Source organism: Melanaphis sacchari, unplaced genomic scaffold (assembly GCF_002803265.2).
Source record: "Melanaphis sacchari strain LSU unplaced genomic scaffold, SCAv2.0 Contig8_pilon_pilon, whole genome shotgun sequence".
NCBI lineage: Eukaryota > Metazoa > Arthropoda > Insecta > Hemiptera > Aphididae > Melanaphis > Melanaphis sacchari.
The window spans coordinates 1,563,904-1,589,339 of NW_020271635.1; the positions used below are offsets into that span (position 1 = coordinate 1,563,904).

At 24.4% G+C, this 25,436-nt stretch overlaps 2 protein-coding genes across 3 annotated transcripts; one reads left to right on the forward strand and one right to left on the reverse strand.

Annotated features, from left to right (window-relative positions):
* Nucleotides 1-1,057: 1,057 nt before the first annotated feature.
* LOC112602499 (probable serine/threonine-protein kinase MARK-A) lies at nt 1,058-14,079 on the reverse strand. Of its 2 annotated transcripts, none has more exons than XM_025350590.1 (17): nt 13,757-14,079; nt 9,884-10,002; nt 9,720-9,798; nt 8,620-8,740; nt 8,137-8,288; nt 7,987-8,052; nt 7,687-7,817; nt 7,474-7,595; nt 7,060-7,395; nt 6,425-6,966; nt 6,139-6,233; nt 5,892-6,071; nt 5,346-5,633; nt 5,079-5,274; nt 4,910-5,016; nt 4,743-4,849; nt 1,058-2,089 (listed from the first exon to the last, which is right to left on the reverse strand). In XM_025350590.1, exons 2-17 carry the CDS (start codon nt 9,988-9,990, stop codon nt 1,251-1,253), a joined length of 3,468 nt encoding a protein of 1,155 aa, XP_025206375.1. In that variant the 5' UTR covers nt 9,991-10,002; nt 13,757-14,079; the 3' UTR covers nt 1,058-1,250. The 2 variants fall into 2 exon arrangements, with proteins under 2 accessions (XP_025206375.1, XP_025206374.1); XM_025350589.1 differs by lacking the exon at nt 13,757-14,079 and adding an exon at nt 12,755-13,695.
* Nucleotides 14,080-20,044: 5,965 nt separating this feature from the next.
* LOC112602715 (ras-related protein Rab-28-like) lies at nt 20,045-21,551 on the forward strand. Its single transcript, XM_025350949.1, has 5 exons — nt 20,045-20,141; nt 20,244-20,420; nt 20,611-20,734; nt 21,133-21,239; nt 21,323-21,551. Exons 1-5 carry the CDS (start codon nt 20,061-20,063, stop codon nt 21,503-21,505), a joined length of 672 nt encoding a protein of 223 aa, XP_025206734.1. The 5' UTR covers nt 20,045-20,060; the 3' UTR covers nt 21,506-21,551.
* Nucleotides 21,552-25,436: the final 3,885 nt, after the last annotated feature.

The window sequence follows — 25,436 nt, forward strand, 5'->3', positions numbered from 1 at the left end:
GTACATTATAATTATTACATTGATTGATCATCATTTTCTTTTGTCTTCAACTTTTTTAAACTTTCATAAAAAATGTCTAGCACATCAATAAACTTAATCAGTGATGGCACTTCTGAGAGATTAAGTTAAATAGGTTAGGTAGGTAAAATAGGTTAGTATATTTTTAGTATGTCTCAGACAAAAAATTGATAGGGGTAGTAAGATGGGTGGGTACTTCCTTACTGGATAATGGAAAATTGTCAGTTATCACTAAATTATTTTTGAATGTAACTAAATTTCAATATAATTATTTCGAGAGATAGGCGAATTAAAAAACTTTTATCATGCCATAAATAAAAATGGTATTGTTTGCGTCAACATTGGATTTAATACAGACTTATGATTTGTTCAGTTTGATTATAAATGTAATATAACACTTTTGACCTGTATAAAAAAAAAAGTAATCACTAATAAAATATTAATTTTTTTCTGAATAGTATTTATTATTCAACCATCATATTTTAATTATCAATTTTTAAATAATATTCCCTAGGTATTAATAGTATCTAACTATTTACGTAGGTCATTTTCAAAACTTCTTTATTCCAACATTCTCTTACTCCTCAGAATCCATGAACAATCCAACTAGTTAGAAGTAAATTTGGCTTTATAAATACTAGTATACTACAACAAATAAACATTAATCACACAACAGAAAGCAATATAAATCTGAATCAACAAATGAAAATTAAGACTTAGAGAAACTGTTTGTAGAGTTTCCAAGTGTGTGAATAAAACTTTCCCAAAATAATTTATAACAAACTGAATAAATTACACAAAAAACATTGTAAATCTTAACTTAAGTCAATAGTTTCCTGATTATTTTGTTATAATATGTCAATATATTTATATCCAATTTAAATGTCCAATGAAACATGAATTATGTTTGTTATCTGCATTCTCTAATGTTAGTAATACAGTTATTACATTACAAAACAATTTAAATACAATATAATATATTTATTATGTTAAATTTTCAACATTTAAATATCATGTAATAAAACTATATATGATAATAATAAATAAATAACTAATCAACTTGTATATAATAATTGTTATTCTGGATTTCCTTGGAGTTTGATTTGACTAGATATATTTTATGTATGTTTATATATTAGGTGAATATAAATCAGAAAAACTCTAAACATATACTGGTAACCAATACAATAGTCAATAACATTTCATTATGAAAGCTTGAATTTAAAATAAAATTATTTAAGTTTAACATAGTAACTGCGACGCTTGATTCGATCACTGACTGTTTCTTCACTACAATTTCCAACTGTCCAGTCCAGTAAAGCCAGAGAACCATTATGATAATAATGGTTATAGTCTTCTTTTGAGACCAAACTCTTGGAAGAAGTGGTAGCAGTAGTGGTGGTAGAAGATGACGATGACGACGAAGGTGGGTCTTCATCGTTATTGATACTTGAATTGTTAAGTTTTGGCACCGATCTCTGATCAACAGATGATGATGTCCTACCCAAAGTCCGAGTTCTATGTTCATTCAAACTTCTCATTGAATACGATTTAGACAAAAAGCTATTATCAGCATTGGCTTTGGTGCAGTCTTTGTGGGTAGCAGTAGCTGTGGCAGAGGTAACATCTGAATGATCAAAAAGTGCATATGGACTAACACTACGAGGCCCTGAATTTTTTGTATTCTCTTCTTTTTTACCAGAATCTGCTATCATTGTTGTTTGAACCAAAAGTTTATTTTCAGTCGACGGTGCAGTCTCAGTAGAAGTGTTGCAGCTAAACGATCTTGAAAATTTTCTGGAACAAGAGTTAGATGGTTGGCGACGATATTTTTCCAAAATTTGATCCACACGAGACTGACGTTCCTTAATAGGGTTGGAGTGCATGTTGTATACAGATGGCTGGGTTATCTGTTTTGGAGGTGATGACATTGGTAGTTTTGTTGCAATGATGTTGTCACGATAATTTAAGTGTTCATTATTAGTTGTGGTTTCCTGAACACGTGGCAGAATGTACTTGTATACCGGTGGTTTTTGAATATTAGTTGTTTGATCAGCATTTTTAAGTAGTTCTAAAAAACAAACAATTTATAAACTTTAGTTTAGAAACAATGACTAAATCACATAAACATACAATAAAATAGTTTTATTTATAAGAAAATCATGTTAGTGTCACTAAGAAAAAAAAAGAGAGAGACAGTTGCGTACCTATAGATTTGTGGCATAGGTAATATGTATAGATTTGTTTTGGTTTAAATTATGGACAGGCAGAAGGAAGTATCATTATTACTCGTCTTGTACACGTGGCACATGCACCGTCACATTGGCTGCAACAAAATAAAACACACACATGCAATACTCTAGCACAATCGTATAGTTATACTTGTATGTTATGTTGTGTAAATAACATGACTTCCTATTAATGGAAAAATTCTACCGAATAAAATTTATCATAACAAATGATAATTTTTAAAATATTAATTAGAATTAGAATAAATTATAAGTAGGTACATGTTATAAATGAATACTTTTATAAAAGATTTTGTTTGCATTATAACTTAAAGTTATGATTTATAAATTATAATTAATTATTTTGTTTATAACTCAATTATTCATTATTATTTTTACAGTGATATAAAGTCAAAATAAATTAAATAAATCAACTAATACAATAATAACCAGGACTCAGAAATTCTAGCAAATGTATATACTGTTTTGGTAAGTTATAGAAAATTAAAAGTATGATATACCATTTTTGTTTCATACATTCCTGATACCGTATAAGAAATTTTATATTTCAAATTTATACATATTTACGGTTTTTAGTGCTATTTTATTAATTTAGAGTTTTAAGTTTTATTTGTAGATATTTCTTACAAAAGGAAATAAATAACAAAACTAATAAAAAATACAAATATGTAAACGAAAAAATTTATTTTTATTTTCAAATAATAGGTATGTTATCAGTTGTTATCACTGATCACATCAGTCAATTTATTATATTCATTTCTAATAATTTGGTTATTTTTAAAATCATGTCAAACGCATTATATTTTAATTATTAGACTCATTATATTTATGTTCTAGAGCTGGATCAAATACCCTTATAATTCCTAAATATCTACTGCCATATTTTACAAAAATTTATAAAATTTGTAAAATTAAAAAAAAAAAAAATGTATAAACAATTTTATTTTACATATTATTTACCAATTTTTATTGTTATTTTTTTTTCTTAAGTATATTTTAAAGGGCTAAAAATGTACTTTTATAGTGCGTAAGCTGCTCTAATAATAACATCATATATAGATTTAATTATTTTAAATATTAACAGTTAAAAGTGTATATAACATTAAAACCAACATAATGTTTAACATACATTACTTTAATTTAAAAAAATAAATTATTTATTAGTTGGTTTATTACACATGTACCTAACTTAATGTAGATAATTGCCTGAGTAGAATTCCTTAGAAATAGTAATACAAAAGCCCTAATAATATAAGAATAGTGAAGACTAGAGGTAAAATGTTTGAAATAAAAGTATATTAAATATTTATGAAAAAAAAAAAATAGATTAAAACTTAAAAATTAAATTTTTAATAATAATTGTAAAAATATAAATTATGTGTTAAAAAAATATTTATCATGATATGTCCATTGGCAAAACAAATTACTATAAATATACTTTATTAAAAATATTTGTTTTCATAACTTTTAGTGAAATAACTAGTTAAGATGAAATCATAAATTTGTTATTTGTAAATGTAATCATTTTATTAAAATGGCTATAGAAAGAAAATAATTTATGATTTTAGAAAGTTAATTTATCTAATCTATACTCTATACTTCTATAGTCTATTCTGTAAAAAAATTTCTAATTCTACAAATGATTAAATAAATAATATGTTATTTTCCCCTCCTACTTCTCCTCCTCCCTTATTTCAAAAATGTCAATAATTGTATACTAATAATTTTTGATTATACACATTCACTGCTGTCAACCGTAATCAAGTATTGGTAATTTGGATAAATGTGCAGTATAGACAAGTTTTTATTTATTATTTGTCAGTCTAGATATTTTTGTTCTGAATTAAGTATACAAATATTTTGTAATAAATCAATGTATACTTAAAGAGTACAAATTTGAGTGTGACAGTAGTCATAACAAATTTAAAAAAAAATAAATCTTGAACACATCTTAATTAACTTTAATTATTATTAATTTTATTTAAGAAGTATAATTTGGAATATATATATAATTATTTTACCTATTAAATTGATTTAAACATTATTTATATTTAAATAACGGAGTCATTGTAGTGAATATTAACATAAAAGAAGATAATATAAATGTTACTGATTTATTCTTATACTTAATACTTAATATCCTCACCTATTTTGAAAATTACTTAAACCAAGTTTACTAACATTAAATTAATGTTTACTTCTTTAAATAAAAACTATACTATAGAAGTAGTAAAATGTGAAAGTGTTTTATTTGTGTAGTGTGTATTGAATAAAGCATTGATTATCATGTTTTTTGATCAGATACAAATGTTATGTAAGAAGGCCTACACACCACTAATGTTCTATGCTACTGTCACAAAAACACAAATTAATATTTTAGCTAATAGTATTGCCAACAGATTATACTTTTCTTTATTAAAAATAAATATTAAAACCAAATTTTTGAAGCCCATAGTTTAAAAGATAGAATTTTACCTGTATTAGAAGCATTAGATGGACGATCTTGAGTGGTAGAAACAAAACTTCTTCTCCATGGAGCACTGTCAGATCGATTAAATGAACGAGTTTCAGTTAAACGACGACTATAAATAAGATCAAAAGATATGAAATTAAATTAAAAAATAAGTTTAAAAAGATCATACATTGGTGTTTGGTGGTCAAATATAGAACGATGGTGATTGAAAAATGATCTTGGGAAGTCAGATGTTCTTCCTTCATCACTACTCAATCTATTTGTTAAATCACGTACCTAAGTAAATAATGTTCATATATTATATTAATATGAATTTTATAAATTTAAAAAAAGTTTACTCTGGATAATAATGTAGAGAATAAATTCTCAGCAGTTAAAATTTCAAAACTGTCATCTTCTTCATCAGAACTTATACTTTCAGTCGATTGTAAATTTCTTATAGATGGTCTTTGCCTGCGTGTACTACGGAGTGTGAAACATCTAGGCTGACCACCAACAGTACTATTATCATCATCACCCTTATCGCTATTTGAACTAAAACAAATAATGAATTATATTAAACATGTAATATGAAATATATGTTTATTAAAAGATTTATTGCTTACTTTGTTCTAGAAAGTGCACTATTACTAGGTGTAACAAAACCTCCACCTTCAACCGCAATAGGTATGATAACTTCACGAGGAGATTTTCTTATTGGCTCTCCTAAGCTTACAATACTGCTATTACTATCTGTATCTACTGTGCTTTGTCTTGACAAGTTACTGCAACTGGTCTTGGGACTTGTAACAGATGAAACTCTTTGAACTGGTTTTGATTTTGGTTTATCTTCTACTTCAAATCGTATAGGTATGATGTGTTCACGAAGTTGACTGTTTTGTCTCAAAACAGGTCTAAAATGAATTTTAAAAAATAGAGCTTTAAACTTATTATTAAATTAATATTGTGAGTCCATCAAAAAAATAAATAATTTAAAATTAAAATATAAATTGAATAGCTTAAAAAAAAAAAATTTTTTTTGATAAATATATTAATAATATATAGATATAATTTTTTTATAAATATAAAAATAATAAAAAATACACATTCCAGTTTTAATTAAATATTAAAAATTTCTAATCTTAAAAATTAACTATACATATAAATTCTACCTTGGTGGTAATGGTGCAGCTGCAGTTGGAGTAGTTCCAGCAACTGGAAAAGATACTTCAGTGATACGTCTAGTTGGTTTAGGCACTTGAACAAAATGCTTCACTTCAGTTTTGTAATTTGCATCTATTGGATCATTATCTTGAAGTTTAGAATTATTTATGACGCCACTAATTGGTAACCTAAAATTAAATAAATATTTGTACTTTAAATACAGTAAAGTATGAAGTATGATTTAGTTATTTTTACTCGGGCTTGGCTAATTTTATCTCAGCTCTTGAAGTTTTTCTCTTAGGTTCAATAACTTTACTTGTATTGCTGTCAGAAATAGAATCTCCAATTATCTAAAAAAAATCATTAAAACTATTAAAAGCTACATTTTCAATTAATAATCAGTAAACACTGACCTAACATTTTTCAAAATTAAATTTTTTTAAATATAAGCCAAAAGTTTTAATTTATCAATTAAATATAAACAATAAATGTGTTTATACAATACTTCAAAGAATTTTTTTAATTTAATTAATATATTTACCCTGATAGCATTTAAGCTTTTTCTTAAATCATCAGGAAGGTTTTTAAAATCACTCTTATTTGACTGTGCTTCTCCACAAATTGGTTCATTATTTAATGCTGACTCAGCTAATTTATTTAAACAAACTGTAGACTCTAAACTGAATTGTGGTTCTTTTGTTGATTCTCGAGTAGTAGACCCAACAGATTCTATACTCTTTTTGGAACTATTTGATGAACCACTACCAAGAGAACTTCTCCTCTTTTGATCAAAATTATTTTTTGCCATAGATTCAATTTGATCTAATTTTTCTACAGCTTCTAAAACTCTACTAGATCGTCGTCGGGCCCGTTCGACAGGTTTTACTACATCAGATTCACTGTTAGTAGAAGACTGTAATGGAGACTGTGGTAGATCACTTTTTGAATTATTTTTAATAGATTTAGATGATTCTTTAGAAGTTGGAGTTTCGAGATCATTTTCACCCGTATCAGACTGACTAGATTTTTTAGAGCGACTCATTGAACGATCTCTTTTTTTAAGCTTTTTAGGTTTTTTCTCCACTAAACATAAAATTGATTGTTTTAAATACATCGAAATTTTTAAAAAGAATTTTATATATTATATATTATAAATGACTAATTGATAATACTTACCAGGTAACTCGGGTATTACTACAGTAGCGCGGGATGGAGATATACTTCCTAAACTTTGTGACCTTACAGGTCCAGTCTCAGATCGTACATCATTTTCAACATTACTTTGAGAAGGTGGTATACCTAAATTATTGTTAGCTTCCTTGGGGGTAGGTGCTAAAGATAGTAACAAGTCTAATCTAACTGGAGTCGAAGAAGCCATTTCTTCTGCTATGCGTAAACATTGATTTCCATCAGAAAAACCTTCATTTAACCACTGATGTGAACATATTTTATGGATATCAGCACGTGCATTAGGATTTACTGTCATCATACTACCAATTAAAGGAGAAGCTCCTGAAAAAGAGTATAGTATTATCACAATTACAATTAAAAGCATAAATACATTTAAATTACTCAAAAATATTTACTTACTTGATGGTTTTTTTGGTTCATAATATTCACCCTGAGAAATTTGTCTAACCAGGCGTTTGAAATTTGATCCATCAAATGGCATTGTGCCATACACTAAAGTGTATAATAAAACACCAAGAGACCTTAAATGAAATTGTTTCATAAATTTTGATGTATACAATTGTTATGGTTAGTATTTTTATATTTTAGTTGAATTTTTCTTTAGCAGCATACCAGCAATCTACTTCAGGCCCACGGTAAGGAGTACCAGTAACAATTTCTGGAGATGCATACAATGGACTACCACAATATGTTGACAATAGTGCTTTTTGATTAAAAACATTTGACAAACCAAAATCAGCAATCTAACAGTTAAAAAGAAAAAAACAATTTTTAAAATAACATTTTAAAACAGCACAAGATAACTATATAAATTAGAAAAGTTATAGAGCTTTCATATTAACTGATTTCATGCTATTAACAGCATATTTATAAGTTATAACCAAATAAATATTTATCTTTCAAGCAACACACCTTTGCATTTCCTTGTTCATCCAATAATATGTTTTCCAATTTGAGATCACGATGACAAATATTATGCTAATATATTAAAATATATTATTATTATTATCAAAAATTATAATTAAAAACAAGTATAATTTAACTTTAAATTAAAATATTAACCTTATGACAATAAAAAATAGCAATAGCCACTTGTCGAAATATTCTTCTAGCTTCTTCTTCAGTAAGAACTTTTTTCTCACTGAGATAATCATAAAGTTCACCTCCAGCCGCATATTCCATTACCAAGACAATTTTTTCTCGATTTTCAAATACTAAAAAAAAATTTAATAAAAATTAAAATAAGCAATAGATAAAAATAAAGGAACAAAGACATGTTTAAAAATCAGTTAAATTAGTTATCTAAGAGGATATCCAAATTATTTCAGTGAAAATTTACCAAAAAATGTTTTTCCTTTGATGATTTATACAATTATTATTTTAAATATAATTACATGGATGACTATTTGATAAAAAAATTATCTATAAATGATATTTTCAAATACTAATAAATTATTTATGACTGACTTTCAAACCATATAATATGATTGTTTGACTATCACTAATTTAGAACTTAAATTTCATATATTATTATAAATTAACTACCTTCATAAATATGAATAATATTAGGATGTTTTACAGAAGACATAATTTGTATTTCTCGCCTTATTCGTATTAAATCTGCTTCAGTCTCTATTTTTCGCTTCCGAATTGTTTTGATAGCAACCTATATACAAATAAATTACTAATTAAAACTAAAATAATATATAGAATAGTATTATATAATAAATATTTATTATTTACTTCCAATACAATATAATTAAAAACTAAATGATAATATTTAACAAAATTACCAAAATGTACTAACTTGGTTTTAAAGCACTATATACCTACATAAAATTAATATATAAATGCTATATGCTTTTAGTTAAGATTTAAGAATTATTCTAATTTCAATTTGTTTTCATAAAATTATCTTATTATTTAAAGGATAGTGTAAAAACAATTACTAATCTAAATGGCAAAGTTAAGTAATTTACAATATGATATCATTACTTAAATCAATGAATTATAAATAAACTATAATCATTATTAAAATTGTAAAAAATATTAAACTATTCTAAAACAATTAGTATCAAATTCTTGCATTTAATCAATTTAAACAATTTAAATTTAATTAATATACACTATAAAGACTTTTAGTTTGCTATACAAGCTAATATAGTATATATAAGACGAATAACTTATAATAATTTAACACATTATCATAACTTTATATTACAATAATGGATGATAGATCTTATAATCATAAATAGTGACTCACTTTTTTTTTTTTTTTAAATAAAAATAAAAATTAATCTGAACTTACGGAACACTTACTACATGATGTAAATTTTCTAAAATAATTAAGATATAGAATCAACTATTTCAGTAAATAAAAATATCAAAACAATAAATGTATTTTAAAATACATTCACAGCTAAAATAACAATACTTTTATAATAACTATAAACATACTAAAATGAAAATGTAAGTGAACCATGGGTATTTCATTATTAGTGCATATCAGAAATAGAAGTTATAAAGGGTATATATTATATAATATACATAATAAAATACTTGGCAGTTAAATTGTTAATGATACTCTTGTTCTAACACAATAAAAATAGGTAGTTAAATAATTTATTAACTAATTTATAGCTTACCAGCTGTTCAGTTTCTTTACAAATACCTAATTGAACTTTTCCACAAGATCCTTCTCCTAGTTTTTTCAGTATATCAAATCTATAAATAGAAATAAGTTAATCAATAAAATGTACTACTCTAAAAATATGTTAATAAACATAGATAATATTTTTATTTTTTTTACTTTTGTTTTAATTTTTGTTTTCTATTGTGCAAATGTATACCACCACCATTTTTTTCAATACCACGCATAATATTATCACACATTGTCCCGTTTTCTGGTACAACCATATTGTTCAGCACCTAAAAAATGTAAACCAATTAAAATATAAATAATTAAATATCCAATAAATGTAAGCACAAATTATAAAAGTACCTAAATAAAACTTTAAAAACAATAACATACAATTTATAATTTTGAATAAAAATTTTTTTTGATTTGATCATTGATTTTTATCAATCATATCAATGTATAAAACAATAAATGTTATTATCTTAGTAACTAATTTTATACAAAAAATTCTTGAGAAAACTAAAAAATGACATTACTGATCATTTATTTAAACTAAAATACAAATACTGTAGATACACAATTATAAATTTAAAATGTATGAATCAGTCGTGCACAAACCATAAAAACAGGTAGTGTACAAAAGCTGAATTGGCTCTCAGCCAAGCATCTTATAACTATCAATAACTAATTTAAATTATGTAAATTATTTGTACAATCAAATCAAATTATTATTTTACAACACCCTAATTACTATGCAACTAATGCATGTAATCAATATATTAATAATAAATATATATTAATTTGTAAAATTTTTACAAGTATTGAATTTAAATTTGACATTTTTTTTTAAATAAAAAAAACCAATATATATATACACACACATAATTGACAATAAGTAACAACTGACAATATATTTAATAAGATTAAACACAATATGTCTATGTTAAAGTTATACAAAATTATGACTTTTTCCCAGATTTTTTATAAAAATAAACTTAACTAGATATAATAATTAATAATATGTCTAATACAACTATGTAAATTCTAACTATCATTTAACAGTTTTAATTGTATTCAAGATATCATAAACATAAACACATACAGTAATATTAATTTATGCCAATGGTTGCCACAGTGATTATTTTATAAACAGGGAAATAGCAATCTTAAAAAGTTTTAGATATGTTGTTTTTATGCGTTTAAACTTTATTTCTAGCATTTCTTGAAGCAATATAATAAAAATCAAACTCTTCTTCAAAATCCATGAAATCAACTACCAAATTATTAAATTAAAAACTAGAAAGATGATTATCAAAAACAGTTTTTTTAAATGTAATTATTAATTATAGATATTAAATAAGAAGGTAATTTATACAAAAACAAATAAAGATAACTCTTGATACCTTGAACTTTGATAGCTTTTTAACATTTTCAATATTTAAAACAAAATAATTACCTATCAAACTGATATAATGTATTTATGTAAATTTTAAACACTCAATATTTTTTTTTTTTTTTTTTTTAATCACAATGAATGAAATTAAGTCTACTGTATTTAATTACTATATAAAAATTAAAGAAACAATTTATTTTTAAATATTCATATTGTGTTCTTTAATCACTTGTGCTTATTGTAATTAATTGTTTTACAGATTATACTATTTTTTAGCTTAAAAATAAAAATAAAAAAATCATATAAAAATTATTAATACTTTTATCAACAAATTTATTATAACTTCTATTTGCTAGAAGCTATATGTAAAGTTAATAAAACATTTTTATGTATTAAACCACTTGAATCCAATAAATTATTAAAGTATTTAAACAAAGAAAATAAATGTACCTACTTTAATGTTTAATAAGATAATATAACTGATTGTAAAAAAAACAATACTAAACAGAATAAATAGTAAATTCTATATGAATAACAAGTAGATTATTAGTTTATAATATTTTTAAAATACAAACTGTTAATTTTAAAAAGAACAAAATTATCCAAAATATTGTCTGAAGTATAAATATTAATATGGATATCTATTTTAATCCAATATCTTCATTAATTATATTGTTAAAGCATAAATCAGTTAAATTAACTTAAATTACCTAACACTATTTATTTTTATACTTAATTAATTAATATATGAAGGGTTAAGCTATTACCTAAATTATGATATTCAGAATGTTTTAAAATATTTAGGTTATACAGATTTCATAACTATTCTTGTAACTATTATAGTTTAAATTATTATTTATATAAAATCAAATCACCAAATAAATAATAGATTTTAATTCCAGTAAGTTATTTATGTATTAGTATAAACAAGTCGGGATTGGACCAACAAGCTATCGAGAAAATCTTAATGGATGCTCAAAATATGGGATAATTATGAGTGTTTAGTCGACAATTATCAGTGTTTAGTTGTCATTTTATTTTGTTATGATAATGATAAATTAGTAAAATATTAATTGATTTGAAACATTAAATTGTACAATACTGTAGCTATAATCAAACGTAAGAAAATTTAAAACTCAGTAGGCCTATACCTTGCCTATCTGGCTCTGAGTATAATCAATAATAATAGTCATCAATAATTTAAATATTTTAAAATAGGTTAATATGAAAAGTTATCAAAAATATTACAAATCAATCTACCTAATTTGTTTACTCGTCAACTTAATTTATCAAATAGATATATTAGCATAGATATTATATAGATAGCATAAAATATTTAAATTTTATTGATATTGAAAAATTATTAACTTCTTGGCTAGCCTAAGCGTTGGCAATTTCATAACTTTTTTATAATATGACTGGTTAAATGACTTGCTAATGACTATTTTAACTGTTAGCCTGACACAGACGAGTGTGCCATAATCTATTGAATTTTGGCAAAAATAATAATTAATAATACTGAAATAGCAAATTAATATAGCTAGTATACACAATATTGATATCTGACTGTAATAAATATTGTATTCAAAAAATCTAATATTAGACAAAAAAAAATAAAATAATATTTATATTATATAAATTCATCTTACTTGTTGAGATATGTTCACAAGTATCGTGTTTCGTTGTTGGTATTCTGTTTGAGTGTTTCAACTGCAAATTTTCATGAAACCATTTGCACATTTGTGTTCAATAACATTTATACCCAGCGTACAATATTTAATAATTTGTTTTCGTTTTTGTCAACCACTTTAGTTCAACAACAGACGTGTGATTGTGGTCACACGGCAATTGAACATGGATTATGTAAATGAAAAAATTTAAACATTTTTGGAAAAAAAATTTAAACTAAATCTGTGAGAAAAAGAATCAAAAGTACGAAAACTCCGACTGACGATAATACTGTGGTTATGATTTAATCGAAATTATACGCAGGAAAACGAAATAAAAGTCTGCGTGTAGAAAAAGAATTAGGATAGAAGCGTTTGCAGCGGGCGGATGGTGGCTATTTTTAGCATTTCAAGATACATTCTCACACACGCGTAATCCCACTCCGTCGGAGACCATGGCGATTGGCAGCGACCACAACGTCGGACTATATATATTTGTGATATTATTTTATTTTCCTCTTCCCGTTCGCAACGTCGGCCTGGAATTCTGCAACGATGCCGGCGAATTACGTCCCATCGGAGGTGAAGGCAACGATCGCACGCGATCTGCCATCACGAATCATGTTCGTGTAGTACGGTGCCTAGCAGTGTCGGCGCGACGATCGAAATGCGACACGTCTCGGGAAATTTGCAAATGTGAAATAAATACTAAAACGGAACGGAAAGAGAGAGAGAGAGACACCGACGTTCTTCGTTTTTTTATTTTTTACGATTTCCTATTTTACGAGCTCATAAACAAGTCAGCATAATGTTCGGCGCACTATACAGCGATTAGCGGTCGCTTCACAATATTCTTTTAATGTTATTACTTATTAGTTATTACTTATTGTTATTGATCATTAATGTCTATATTATAGTTGATCGTTTTTTGAGTTCGCAAGAATATTATATTTTATTTTCTTATCACTACGACACAGTACATACCTACTATCTTCACGACCGTATCACGTTCCACCGGTTGACGACCGTATCGCGTATTTGCGTCGTCGTCATGGGTGATAATACATTGCTTGCGGCGGGTCACCAGCTGATCCATCCACGAAAACCCCTAATTTTTGTGCCACGCTGAGCAATATTGCGTCTATTGCGACTTATGAGTAATATAAGTAAATCTGTTGAATGGAGGGCTACAGTAATAGTCAGTTTTTTAATATTATGTAGGTATTCATTTTTGGTTATTCTCGTGTTTTTGATCGTAACACGATCGAAACGCCGCGTATTAAACTCACGAAAACGAATGAATGACGACGAATGCGTGTTATAATAATATATTTGTCGCAATACACTGGTCGGCTCCTCGCTCGGCGGCAGCTAAACGATGAGACGCGAAGAGATGCAGCTTTTCGAGCGTAGTAAACATCATCGTTATGTGGTTTTATTTTTTATTTTTATGATAATTATAATAAAAGAAAAAAATATTGTCGCCCTCGCCACTGAAACACTAACAGCCCACACAACCAAGTCTCACATATATATGGGCGTCGTGAATATAACTCAACAATATGAAAGTATAAAATAATATTGTTATAATGACGGGTGCACGATATTACGTAGCGGTTAGTGAACAAAAGGCTGTATTATTGTTAATTTTTACTTTTAATATTGCGTTAAATGCAGTTTTTAAATTCATCATCATCTATATAGATGTTTATTTTGTAATTTAAAATTGTCTATAATCGAACTGAAGCAACGCTTACCAATAGGTATGTCTATATAAGGCTATAACCAATGTTCTTAATAACTCAACCTGAAACAATTTTCAGAGTATCTTCTATCTACCTACATATTACATTATACATAAATGGAAAGTAACAAAAAATTTAAATTACAATGTACTTACAATTTACACCGAACACAAAATTCTCCCAATATTCGTTATTGTTTGAATAAACTGTTAAATCAAAATCTAGTATTTAATACTTTAATTTTTAACACTATTTAAAAAAAAAATATCTTAGGTACATCAGTATGAATACATATGTAATCAGGGCTTGCAAACGTTATAATAACGTTATGATTATAACGTTATACTTTACAAAAACCGATTGAAATTTTTAAACGTAATTATAACGGAAAACGATAAACATAAATAATTAAATAAAACAAAATAAAATATAACGATTAACAAAATATATATCATCAAACAAAACATAGGTAACGAAAAACATTATATATAGTATATCATAAAAAGAAATAATTAATTTCCAATTATTTAATAGTTATAACTTATAAATCATAAAATATACTAAACATTTTAACTCTGAATAACGATAAACTAAAAATTTGTATAACGTTTTAATTATAAATAACGAATAACAAAATATTTTTTTCAAATTCAAGCCCCTGCATGTAATACATTTGTATACTTAGATACTAAAGTACCGATTTAATGATTTGTAAATGCAAATGTAAAAATTAAACACTCACAATTTTTTTTATTACATCATGTTATAGATTATGGAATAGCAAGTTAAGTCTAAATTATAGATATTTAAGATAAATATTAACATTATTATAAAATAATATATACAACACCTAAATTTAATTTTGGTGTCTTCTGTGGGTAATGTTTTACAAGTTTTACTAACTACCCAATTCTTATGTACTTGATATTTGATTTTTATAATTTTTTACAATAATAAACACAATTCATTTTCATTTTATTTAAAACGTTTAAATTGCAGCTAGTCTATTAAATAAAAGTACAAAATTATTAAAAAGTTAGATTATCATTTATTTTTAAAATTCAACAAAAAATGTTTTCTGTTATTTATAACAGCAAATATATGCAAATTTAAATAGTTCTAACGATTTAATTAGAATAATGTGATTTTAAGTTAAAAAATTAAAAATAATTATAATTATTACATTTTTAACTGTTTCTTAAAATAATTTATTTACTGTAACAAAGAAAAGCGTGGTGAGTTGATACACTCTTTATGGGTCCATGTATAAATGTATAATGCACCTTTTTAACACAAAGTTTGACAATGTTAACTTTATAATAAAAAACCATTCAACCTAGCTTATATACTGCTTATTACTTGGGTTACAATATCATAAATGTTATGTAGGTTGGTCGTTGGTACCTACCGGCTACCTATATATATATTACTACATGTAATATAATTTATTGAAATTGGGCAATAAAAAAACGTATCAGTACCTAACGAACTAACGAATAATACACGGAAACTTGAAACTTCCAATAATGGTGGGGAATATGGAGTTATATTACTTAATATACATACTTTATATACATAATATTATGTTTTATAAAAACATTTTCACTTTTTTTTATCTATAGTAAAAATAATATATCAAGGGTTTGAACACACAACTCCCTCTCCTCATGTGTGCATCACCAAGACGTATACTATCGAGTTTCATTTATTTTCATTTTTCATAAATAGATAGATACAGCCGTTCAATATACAGTTATAACAACAACAAAAATCAAACAAAAAAAGAACATTTAGAATTAATTTATATAAAAAGTTGTAAAAAGTTATTCTTATTTTTAACATATCAATTACCATAAAAATAGCAAAATTGGCTATTTTTAATTTAACGGTACTTACTACCTATACACACACACACACACATATTATATACTATATATAGTATATATTATTATGGATATCGCCATACTAGTATATCACTTCTTAAAATTATAATATTTTACTATATTTCGACAATTTAATATACCCGCTGGCTCATTATACACGTACAACTTATATAGTTATATAGTATAAGTGTACTTATATGTATTTAATATTGGTCGGTGACTAATACTGAAATACTGAAAGAACTTTGATGTCAAATGCACTACTTACTACTTACTTAGCAACCTAAAAAATAAGAAATTGTAGAAGTTCAACAAAAATAAAGCAAATTGATAAAATATGAACTCAAAGATAAGGTTGTCTGGATATTTTACATTTAATCGCAAGAAGAGGATGTTCCCACACGGCACAAATAACAATCTCAACACTACAGAACACCTTAATATACGTCTACCTGAATTTTATATTCGGAATATAATTTCAATCTTACATATTTAATTTAATTTATTACCCAAACATACTGTTGGATCTTATTTATTTTACGACCGCGTGATTATTCAAAAACACTCCCAATGTGATATTTACTATATTATATTATGTTCTACAGTTTCACAAGCCGGCATTGCTCCAATTATTCGAATAATTAAAATTTAAGCAATGTGACAAGGAAATTGTGTGCAGTGTTATTGTTGTAGGACGAAGATACTTTATCCGTGCATCATTGAACTAAAAATATGAAATGCGTATGCGTTCATGACGTATACTGATGAAGGCTGTTGCGGCATTACTTCTTATATAGGTACGTCATTATGGTTTAGTGATGACATATTAACATAATATAATCTATACAGAACGATGTCGCGTGAATATAGGCTATGTTGTTAATAGGTAGATCTACTTTAAAAATCATATTATTATAATATAATGGTATAGATTTTAGCCGATTTACATTATATTCCACGATGTATATTAATAACAAACTGCAACTAATTACACATAAATCATAAAATGAATTCTAATAATAAAGAATAAGGCAGTAGAGTATACATTTATATAGTTTATTGGCCTTAATCATTCACCAATATTATTAATTTGTAAACATACGAGTATATATATAATATATACCTAATAATATTTGCATATTCAATACTAAACACAATACAGTATATACAAATAATAATAATAAGTCTTTTTTAGCGCAAAAATGTTTAATATTAAAGTTATTATGATATTAGTTAAACATGTGTGAGCAATTTATCTATTATAATCTTAATATATTTGCAATACACAAATAGTGAATACGTATGAATATAATATAAATACCTAACATTTATATTTGTATCTTCATTAAATAACAAAAGAAAACTAAATTATAATTAAAATAATATACATATATAATATTTAGATGCCTATATTATTTTATTATATAATAGATAAAAAAAAATACACTAGATATTAAATAGTTCATTTAATATACAGACTCAGCGAATACTAAGTAGTGAATATATTTAATAAATATAAATATAAGAAATAAATCTTTATAAATTGAATCCATTTTTTTTTTTTATTATTATTGTATTTATATTATATTATTATGCCAAATACACTCATGACGTATATTCAATAAAGTTTTTAATGCGTCTTTAAAAGATAATAAAAGTATATACGGAGCGATCTATTAACGTGCTATTCCGATTTCTAATAAAATATTTTAAAAGTTTTTATTTCTTAAAATTTGTTTTAAATAACAACGAAAGCTATTTTCCATACTATAAAATTTAACCAAAAACTTTAGAAGTATAAAAATATAATCTATGATATATTCTCAATACAACTGAATAAAAATAATGTATAGTATTGTAAGGAGTTTATTATGGACGGTGAATCGTTAACGATGAATTATCGAAATATGTGTTTAAACACTATAAACCCTTTTCAAAAACTAAAAATATGTATTTAAAATTACTTAAATGCTATTGTTATTTTCGGTTTTGATTGGTAAACATACAAACAAAATTATTGTTTACATTTATTTTCGATTAACAATATTTATTCAGATTATTAAAATTATTAAAATTATTAAAATTATTAACTTTAACGCTGTACTTATCATTAATACATCTAAACTACATTTTATTTCAGTCTACAGAATTCAATTTGTAGGTAAAAAATAACTTATAACTTATAAGCCCAGAAATCAGTTATTAAAATCAAAGAGCTATTTTACACAAGACACTACTAATTACTAATAGTCATAAAGTAATGCCAAAAATAAATATACGCAAGTATATTATATACAGTATACACGGTTAATAGCTTAATTTTTAGTTCTTGTCTTAATAGCATTCATATTTAAAACTTTGTATAAGTATAATTAATGTAAAATATATATTGGCTACTATAAATACCAAAGCCTTCTAGCGTGACATATTTTAGATAAGATAAAAAGTTCTTATTTGTATGTGTTTTGTGCTCTATATAACTAAATAATATATATAATATTATTATATATTGTAATGTACATTCAAACGTGTGGGCAAAATCTACACATATCTGTCATTTAAAATGCCTGACTATAGGCTAATACATATTCATACCTTGTAAAAATATTAATATTTAAAACAACTGTTCGCTAATACAACTTGAAATCAGTGGAATTCTGAACAGATTTCTTTTTTTTAGCACGTGACAAATGTTGATGATTTTAATTAACTATTCCTTAAACGTACAATAAGTTTTACCTCTGAATTTAATATCTTAATTTTTAGTGTATTGCAAAGTATTTTCGTTATTTTTGATTACCCAATAATTAAAGTTTTAATGTATAATCATATGATCAATTTAAGACATGTAAAAATATTTGTTATGGATAACATTTATATATTTCACACAATATAAGCGTACAAAATTATCTATGTATAAATTAGTCTACGCCAAGGGTCGATAACCTTTATATTTACACGAGCCAAAAATATTATCTTAATTTGTAAAAGAATTACTTAAAAATAATACACACAAATTATTTTATTAGTTAATTATATATTTTATATTTGTAATATTAACATTTCATATTTTTATGAATATTTTATCCCTCATACCTACTATATTATATCATTATTATGTCATGACTATTATATTACTTACGTATTAATTAGTAATTATTATACTCAAAAATATTATCAAGAAATATAAATAAAAAAAAAAAAAGATCAGGATCCTTTTGAATTCAATTGGTTCTAACTTATTTTCTAATTATTTAGATGCGTATTAACTACTAAATGACTCATATTTTATACTAAATATTCTTTTAAGAGAAAATACTTTAATTTTTAATACAATTAGATTAAAGTATACTATAATAAAAAATACAATCCAATCATATAATTTGAAGAAAAGAATATTTGTAGACAAGATATGATTTTATTGCAGAAGTTTGATGTAAAATAATTTATAACTCTATAGTAAAACTAATACTAAAACATTGTTATTTGTTATACTAAAAGACTATCTACGTACTGTACCCTATGTAAGTTTTTTAAATTGTTGTGAAGTATGTGTATCCATAGAAACCGGAATTTCATTAAGTCAGTAAAACGTAGCACTAACTATTATAAAACTCAATAACCCTTATCAAAGTATACAAAAATCATAAAAACCTTAAAATGTCTGTAAATACAAGTGATAATTTATTAATTGAAAAAGAATTGAAAATTGTAGTATTAGGAGAACCATCTACAGGAAAGGTAAAAATTATTAAATCAATACGTAGTCTAGAAATAATGCATTGAAAAGTTTTATAAAAAAAACTTATTTAAACGTACTTTAAAACCAAGATTTTTATTTAGAGTTGTATCGTGTCTAGATATTGCTATGATGATTATACAAGACAGTATATACCAACATGTGGCGTAGAATTTTATTTAAAAAGAACACAAATTCAAGGCCATAATGTCAGAATCAATATTTGGGATACTAGTGGATCAACTAAAGGACTATTAAAAAAATACATTTATAATGCTGATGTAATATATGTTATATTATTTTATATTTTTTGTTACATATTAATTACACAATTTCAATGACAGCTTTAATTATAAAAAAAAAAAAAAAAAAAAAAACGAGGATTATGCATTATTTTAATAGAAAAATTATCCTTTAAATGTATTTTTTCTATTATATCGTATAAATAATTATATCTTTATAAAAATATAGGCAATTATACTTGTGTATGATATAACAGACTGTGTTTCGTTTTCGGCCGTGTCAACATGGTACAACAAAGCAATAAGTGTTCATTATGATATTATACCAACGTTTGCTTTATTTTCAAATAAATGTAAGTATCGTTTAAACTTTAATAGTTAGAAAATAAAACACGTAAACCCTTTGAAACTTTAAAAATGTCTGAATGAGTAACATATTTTACTTATCTAAGTTATCTCTGAATACTAGTTAAAAACTAGTTAATGAATAATAATGTAACATTATAACAACATTAGCATAAAAGAATTCATACTATTAGAATAATAAAAAAAAAAAAAAATCGTAATTGTATTGTATTTTTTTCTTATAAATTATAATATACTGTTTGCCTACAAATTGCAAACTATATAAGTACCTAACATATTTAAATATATAATGATCAACTAACTTGTAAATTGTGTATACATACGATGTACCTAATTTTTGAAACAATACTGATTTATAATAAATGAAATTATACTACATGTTTAGGTGATTTAGAACATAAAAGATCGGTTGCTGAAGAAAAACAAATATTGTTTTCAAAAGAATTTAAAATACCAATTTCTCAATCAGTATCTGCACGCACTGGTGAAAATGTAAGTTAAAAAATAAACAGTTATTTAAAAAAAATGTATTACCTTACATAATATTATTTATCTAATCAAATAAATATATTTAGATAATGTTTGCTTGGCAACAGTTGGTGGCAGAATGTTTGGGATTAAAACTTTCGAAGTTTGATTTAGAACAACATTTAGTAAAACCCGTGAAAGCAGAAATCGAAACTACGGTCAATCAGTATAAATCTATGATGTTGAATCAACAGCAAAATACGTCTTCTACAATTTGCATTATTCAATAAAGTATAAAATTAATAATAAAACAAGTGTAATGCACATTTTTTCGTAGTAGGTTTTGTTAATTTAAATTTAATTAAAACAAAATAAAATATGAATAATTAAAAATATAATAAATAAAAGGTGTTTTATTTAACTAGAGAAAACTTACCAAAATAATTTGAAAATTATAATTTTTGGTATTATTACTCGTGCTGTGTACTTTTATATTATCAATGGTCCAAACTTCATTTAAATTTAGTTCTTTCGAAGCTCTAGTAGATAAATTATAATAAATATCATAACATTTTAATTAATTTTAATTGCCTAACATATCCCACTTAATAAACAATATTTTAATTTAATTTTTTTTTATTTAGGTATAAAATCATTTATATAAGCATAGATATAGTTTTTTTTATAATTTGATTAATGATTAAATATCACTTTAAATTTACTCTGTCAAGGTAAGCATACTTATATTAAAGCCTGCGTGATGCATACAAATATTATTCTTATGTAAACATATTAATTAAAATAACAAAATATTTTGAAATGTTTTTACATATTTATTATATAGATTATGGATACACATTGAAGCAATGAATTATTTGTATTTAATAATTAGAATAACTATAATATCTAATCGGTTTAAATGAAAAAAAAAGATAAAACTAAATTATATTATAGTAACCTTTGATAAATTATTACTTATTAGTATTATTAGTTTTACTACGTCTTGGCCACCGGGTCATTGGCGTTTAAATCAATTATTTTATTTATATAATATATTGAATTTAAATATATACGTCATATTAGTACGAATGTAACTAGATATACTAATTTTCAAGTACACTAGGTACAACTTAATATTATTTATAAATTATAATTACTTGAAATGATCTTTGTACTATTGTAGGCTGTAGTCAATTGTATATGATACATTGTAAACAATGCACATTAAAGATAAACTTTAATAATATATAGGTACTTAGTAATTCAGTGTATGTATTATAACTTATAACTTATAAATTATAAGTAGGTAAAGGTTATCATTTTACACTTATCAAATATTACAATCTGGAAGTACTTCATTTTAACGTTTTATAATATTATGTCTTTTTCTTTATACTAAAATAAAAAGTCGAATCAGGAACTAATTAATAACTTTTTAACAACCAACAAATAAATCATCGTGTATTTTATTATTTAGTAATTTAAATAGGTAATGTATTCATAATTTTTAAATTAATTTATTCAATTGAAATATAAGATATTTTGTAAATATATCACACTCTAATAATAACAAAAAAGGTATTAAATTTAGATTTAATGATAAACCACTGTATAATTATACGAAAAATGATTCTGAGTTAAAGATATAGGTATCTATATCTATAATACTCAAAGTATATAAAATAATATAATACAATTATTAATATTTCCTTAATCTTGTAGTCAGTGCCTGATATAGGTTAACTAACTTTTGCCAAAAACATCACATTCCTGTAATATATGTACAATTTCTTTACTCCTTTATTTAAAAGAGTTACATTTTGTGTTTTTAATTCTTTTTGAATATATGTACAAACCTAAATTCACGTACATTTTTTTTTAACAAGTTATGTTATTTTATTAAAAATGTTTTTATAATTTTCATAAGTTTTGTGTTTTGACTAATTTTGTTTAAATTTGAACTTAAAAATTCAAAAGCTTATGAAAAATTGTACCAACATAATTATTTTGATATTTTTAAATTGCTATGAGAACTGCTAATGAAAAATCTTATTGTATATTACATTTTAAAATGTAACTATAACAATAAAACAAAATCGATTTTTTTCATATATTGGTGTTGCACTGTTGTGTAAATATTATCATTTTTCCATGTTTTTTTTTATACATAGGTTAATTAATAAGAAAAATATTAAGCTTTACAAAAACTACTCAAAGATCAAAGTACCAACGAGGAAAATAAAATGAGTCTATACTATCCAAAACCTGCTATCAAAATTAAGACACATAAAAAATAAAAATAACATACATCTCATTGCATGCTGTAAAACCAATATAATACGTCCAAAAGTCGAACTAGATTATACATTGAAGTCTATAGAAGTACTTTTACATTATTACTAAATACTTATTATACATATGTACGATGTACCTATGTATAATAGTTAATAGTTATTTTATTTTTACATTGAACTAAAACTATCAAAACTAAAAATTAGACTACAGTATCAATGTATAATAGGTAAATGGTTATATAGAAAAGTACAATAAACAAACGATTTTATTAGTCAATTATCAAATTAAAACCACTACAGTATTTCTACGATTACCTTTTGTAATATATTTATGATTATTTTGGTATATAGCAATAAAATCATTTAGTCATAAGACCATAAGCCATATGTATTTTAAACGAATTAATTTTTATTTTGTAAATATAAAGTATTTACTAAGCAAACTTAGCATACCTTGACAATGCTTCCGTATTTATTACTTTTTATAATTATATGATACAATATAATATCTATTACTAATATTAATTAATAACGTTTTAAATACTGTTATCATTATTCATTATATAAGAAGTTCTACATACCTATATCAAAATATTACGTATTTATATATAAGTATAATCTAGATTTATTTTTTATTTAAAGAGACATTACAAAGTTCATTGAATTTTGTTACTTAAAAAAATAACTTGAAAAATGAAATATTTTTATTTTTATTTATATAGATATTTTATTATGTAGCACGTTCTTGAAATGTGAAAAAAAAACGTTGATGTAAATTCGTTAATAAGAACTTTTTAGAATGTTATTTAATTTTTTAAATCTATTGTTAAAAATATATGTGAGTAGTATTGATAAGTTTCTAGTTACTTTTACCGCGTTACAAAAAAAATATATAAAAATACTTTTTTCCTATGTGGTTCCTATATATATTCGAACAAATCTATTAAAACTTCAAACTTACATACCTATAAAATAACTTATTTCCCAGGTCCCCTTTTATCCACTTTTATTTAAATTAGAATTTTGAATATTCAATATTGTTGGAAATTATTTTGTAAGACACGCCCAGTATTTATGCTAATAATAAGTAAATAAAGCACTACCATATTATAAATTAATTTATTACGAAGGTCATTTTTTATAAGTATAACGCATCAAATAGTATACCTAATCAATTTTTATTAGGTAGTTTAATTAATTGATAGCTATTTAAATAGGTACGTTTGTATTTCCAATCATAGCTGAAATTGTCCACTTAAGTAACTGGTTGTAAAAAGCTTTTAAAAGAGATGTTACATAACTTAAATATACAACGATTTTCGTATTATGGTTTTTAATCTTTGTCTTTCACGTGTGTGACATATCAAAAACAAGTTAATATGGATTAATTGGTTATTATTTTACTAAGTTATAATTTAAAACTCACGATATTACATAAAAAATATTTCCAAGGACATCCATACATCCATAGCCTTTTTTTCTTTATATTGATTTATAGAAATGTTACAAATTTGTTATTGCTTATTGCTTAAGAATAAAACTTTATTATTATTATTATTTTTTTTTTTTTTGTCATGTTAGAGTAGATCTCTGGCATGTTTGCACCATGATCTTTGAGGCGGCAAGGAGGATTTCCGGGTAATGTGAAAGAGGATAGTTCGTTAATTAATTAGAACGTTTAGGTGATTAAGAAGATGGTGTAACTTTTAGTATTTTTAATATGCTACGAAGGATTTTAGATTGGACAGTTTGAATTTTATTGGTATTGGAGATTGTAGCGGCATCCCATAGTTCGATACCATAATATATCCAAGCAAGTTTTATAAAGGATTTATATATTGTTAGTTTGATTGTAGACTAGTTTTTATTTGATTGTTTAGAAGAGTTTGAAGCATTCTAATTCGATGATTTACAGCTAGTCATATTT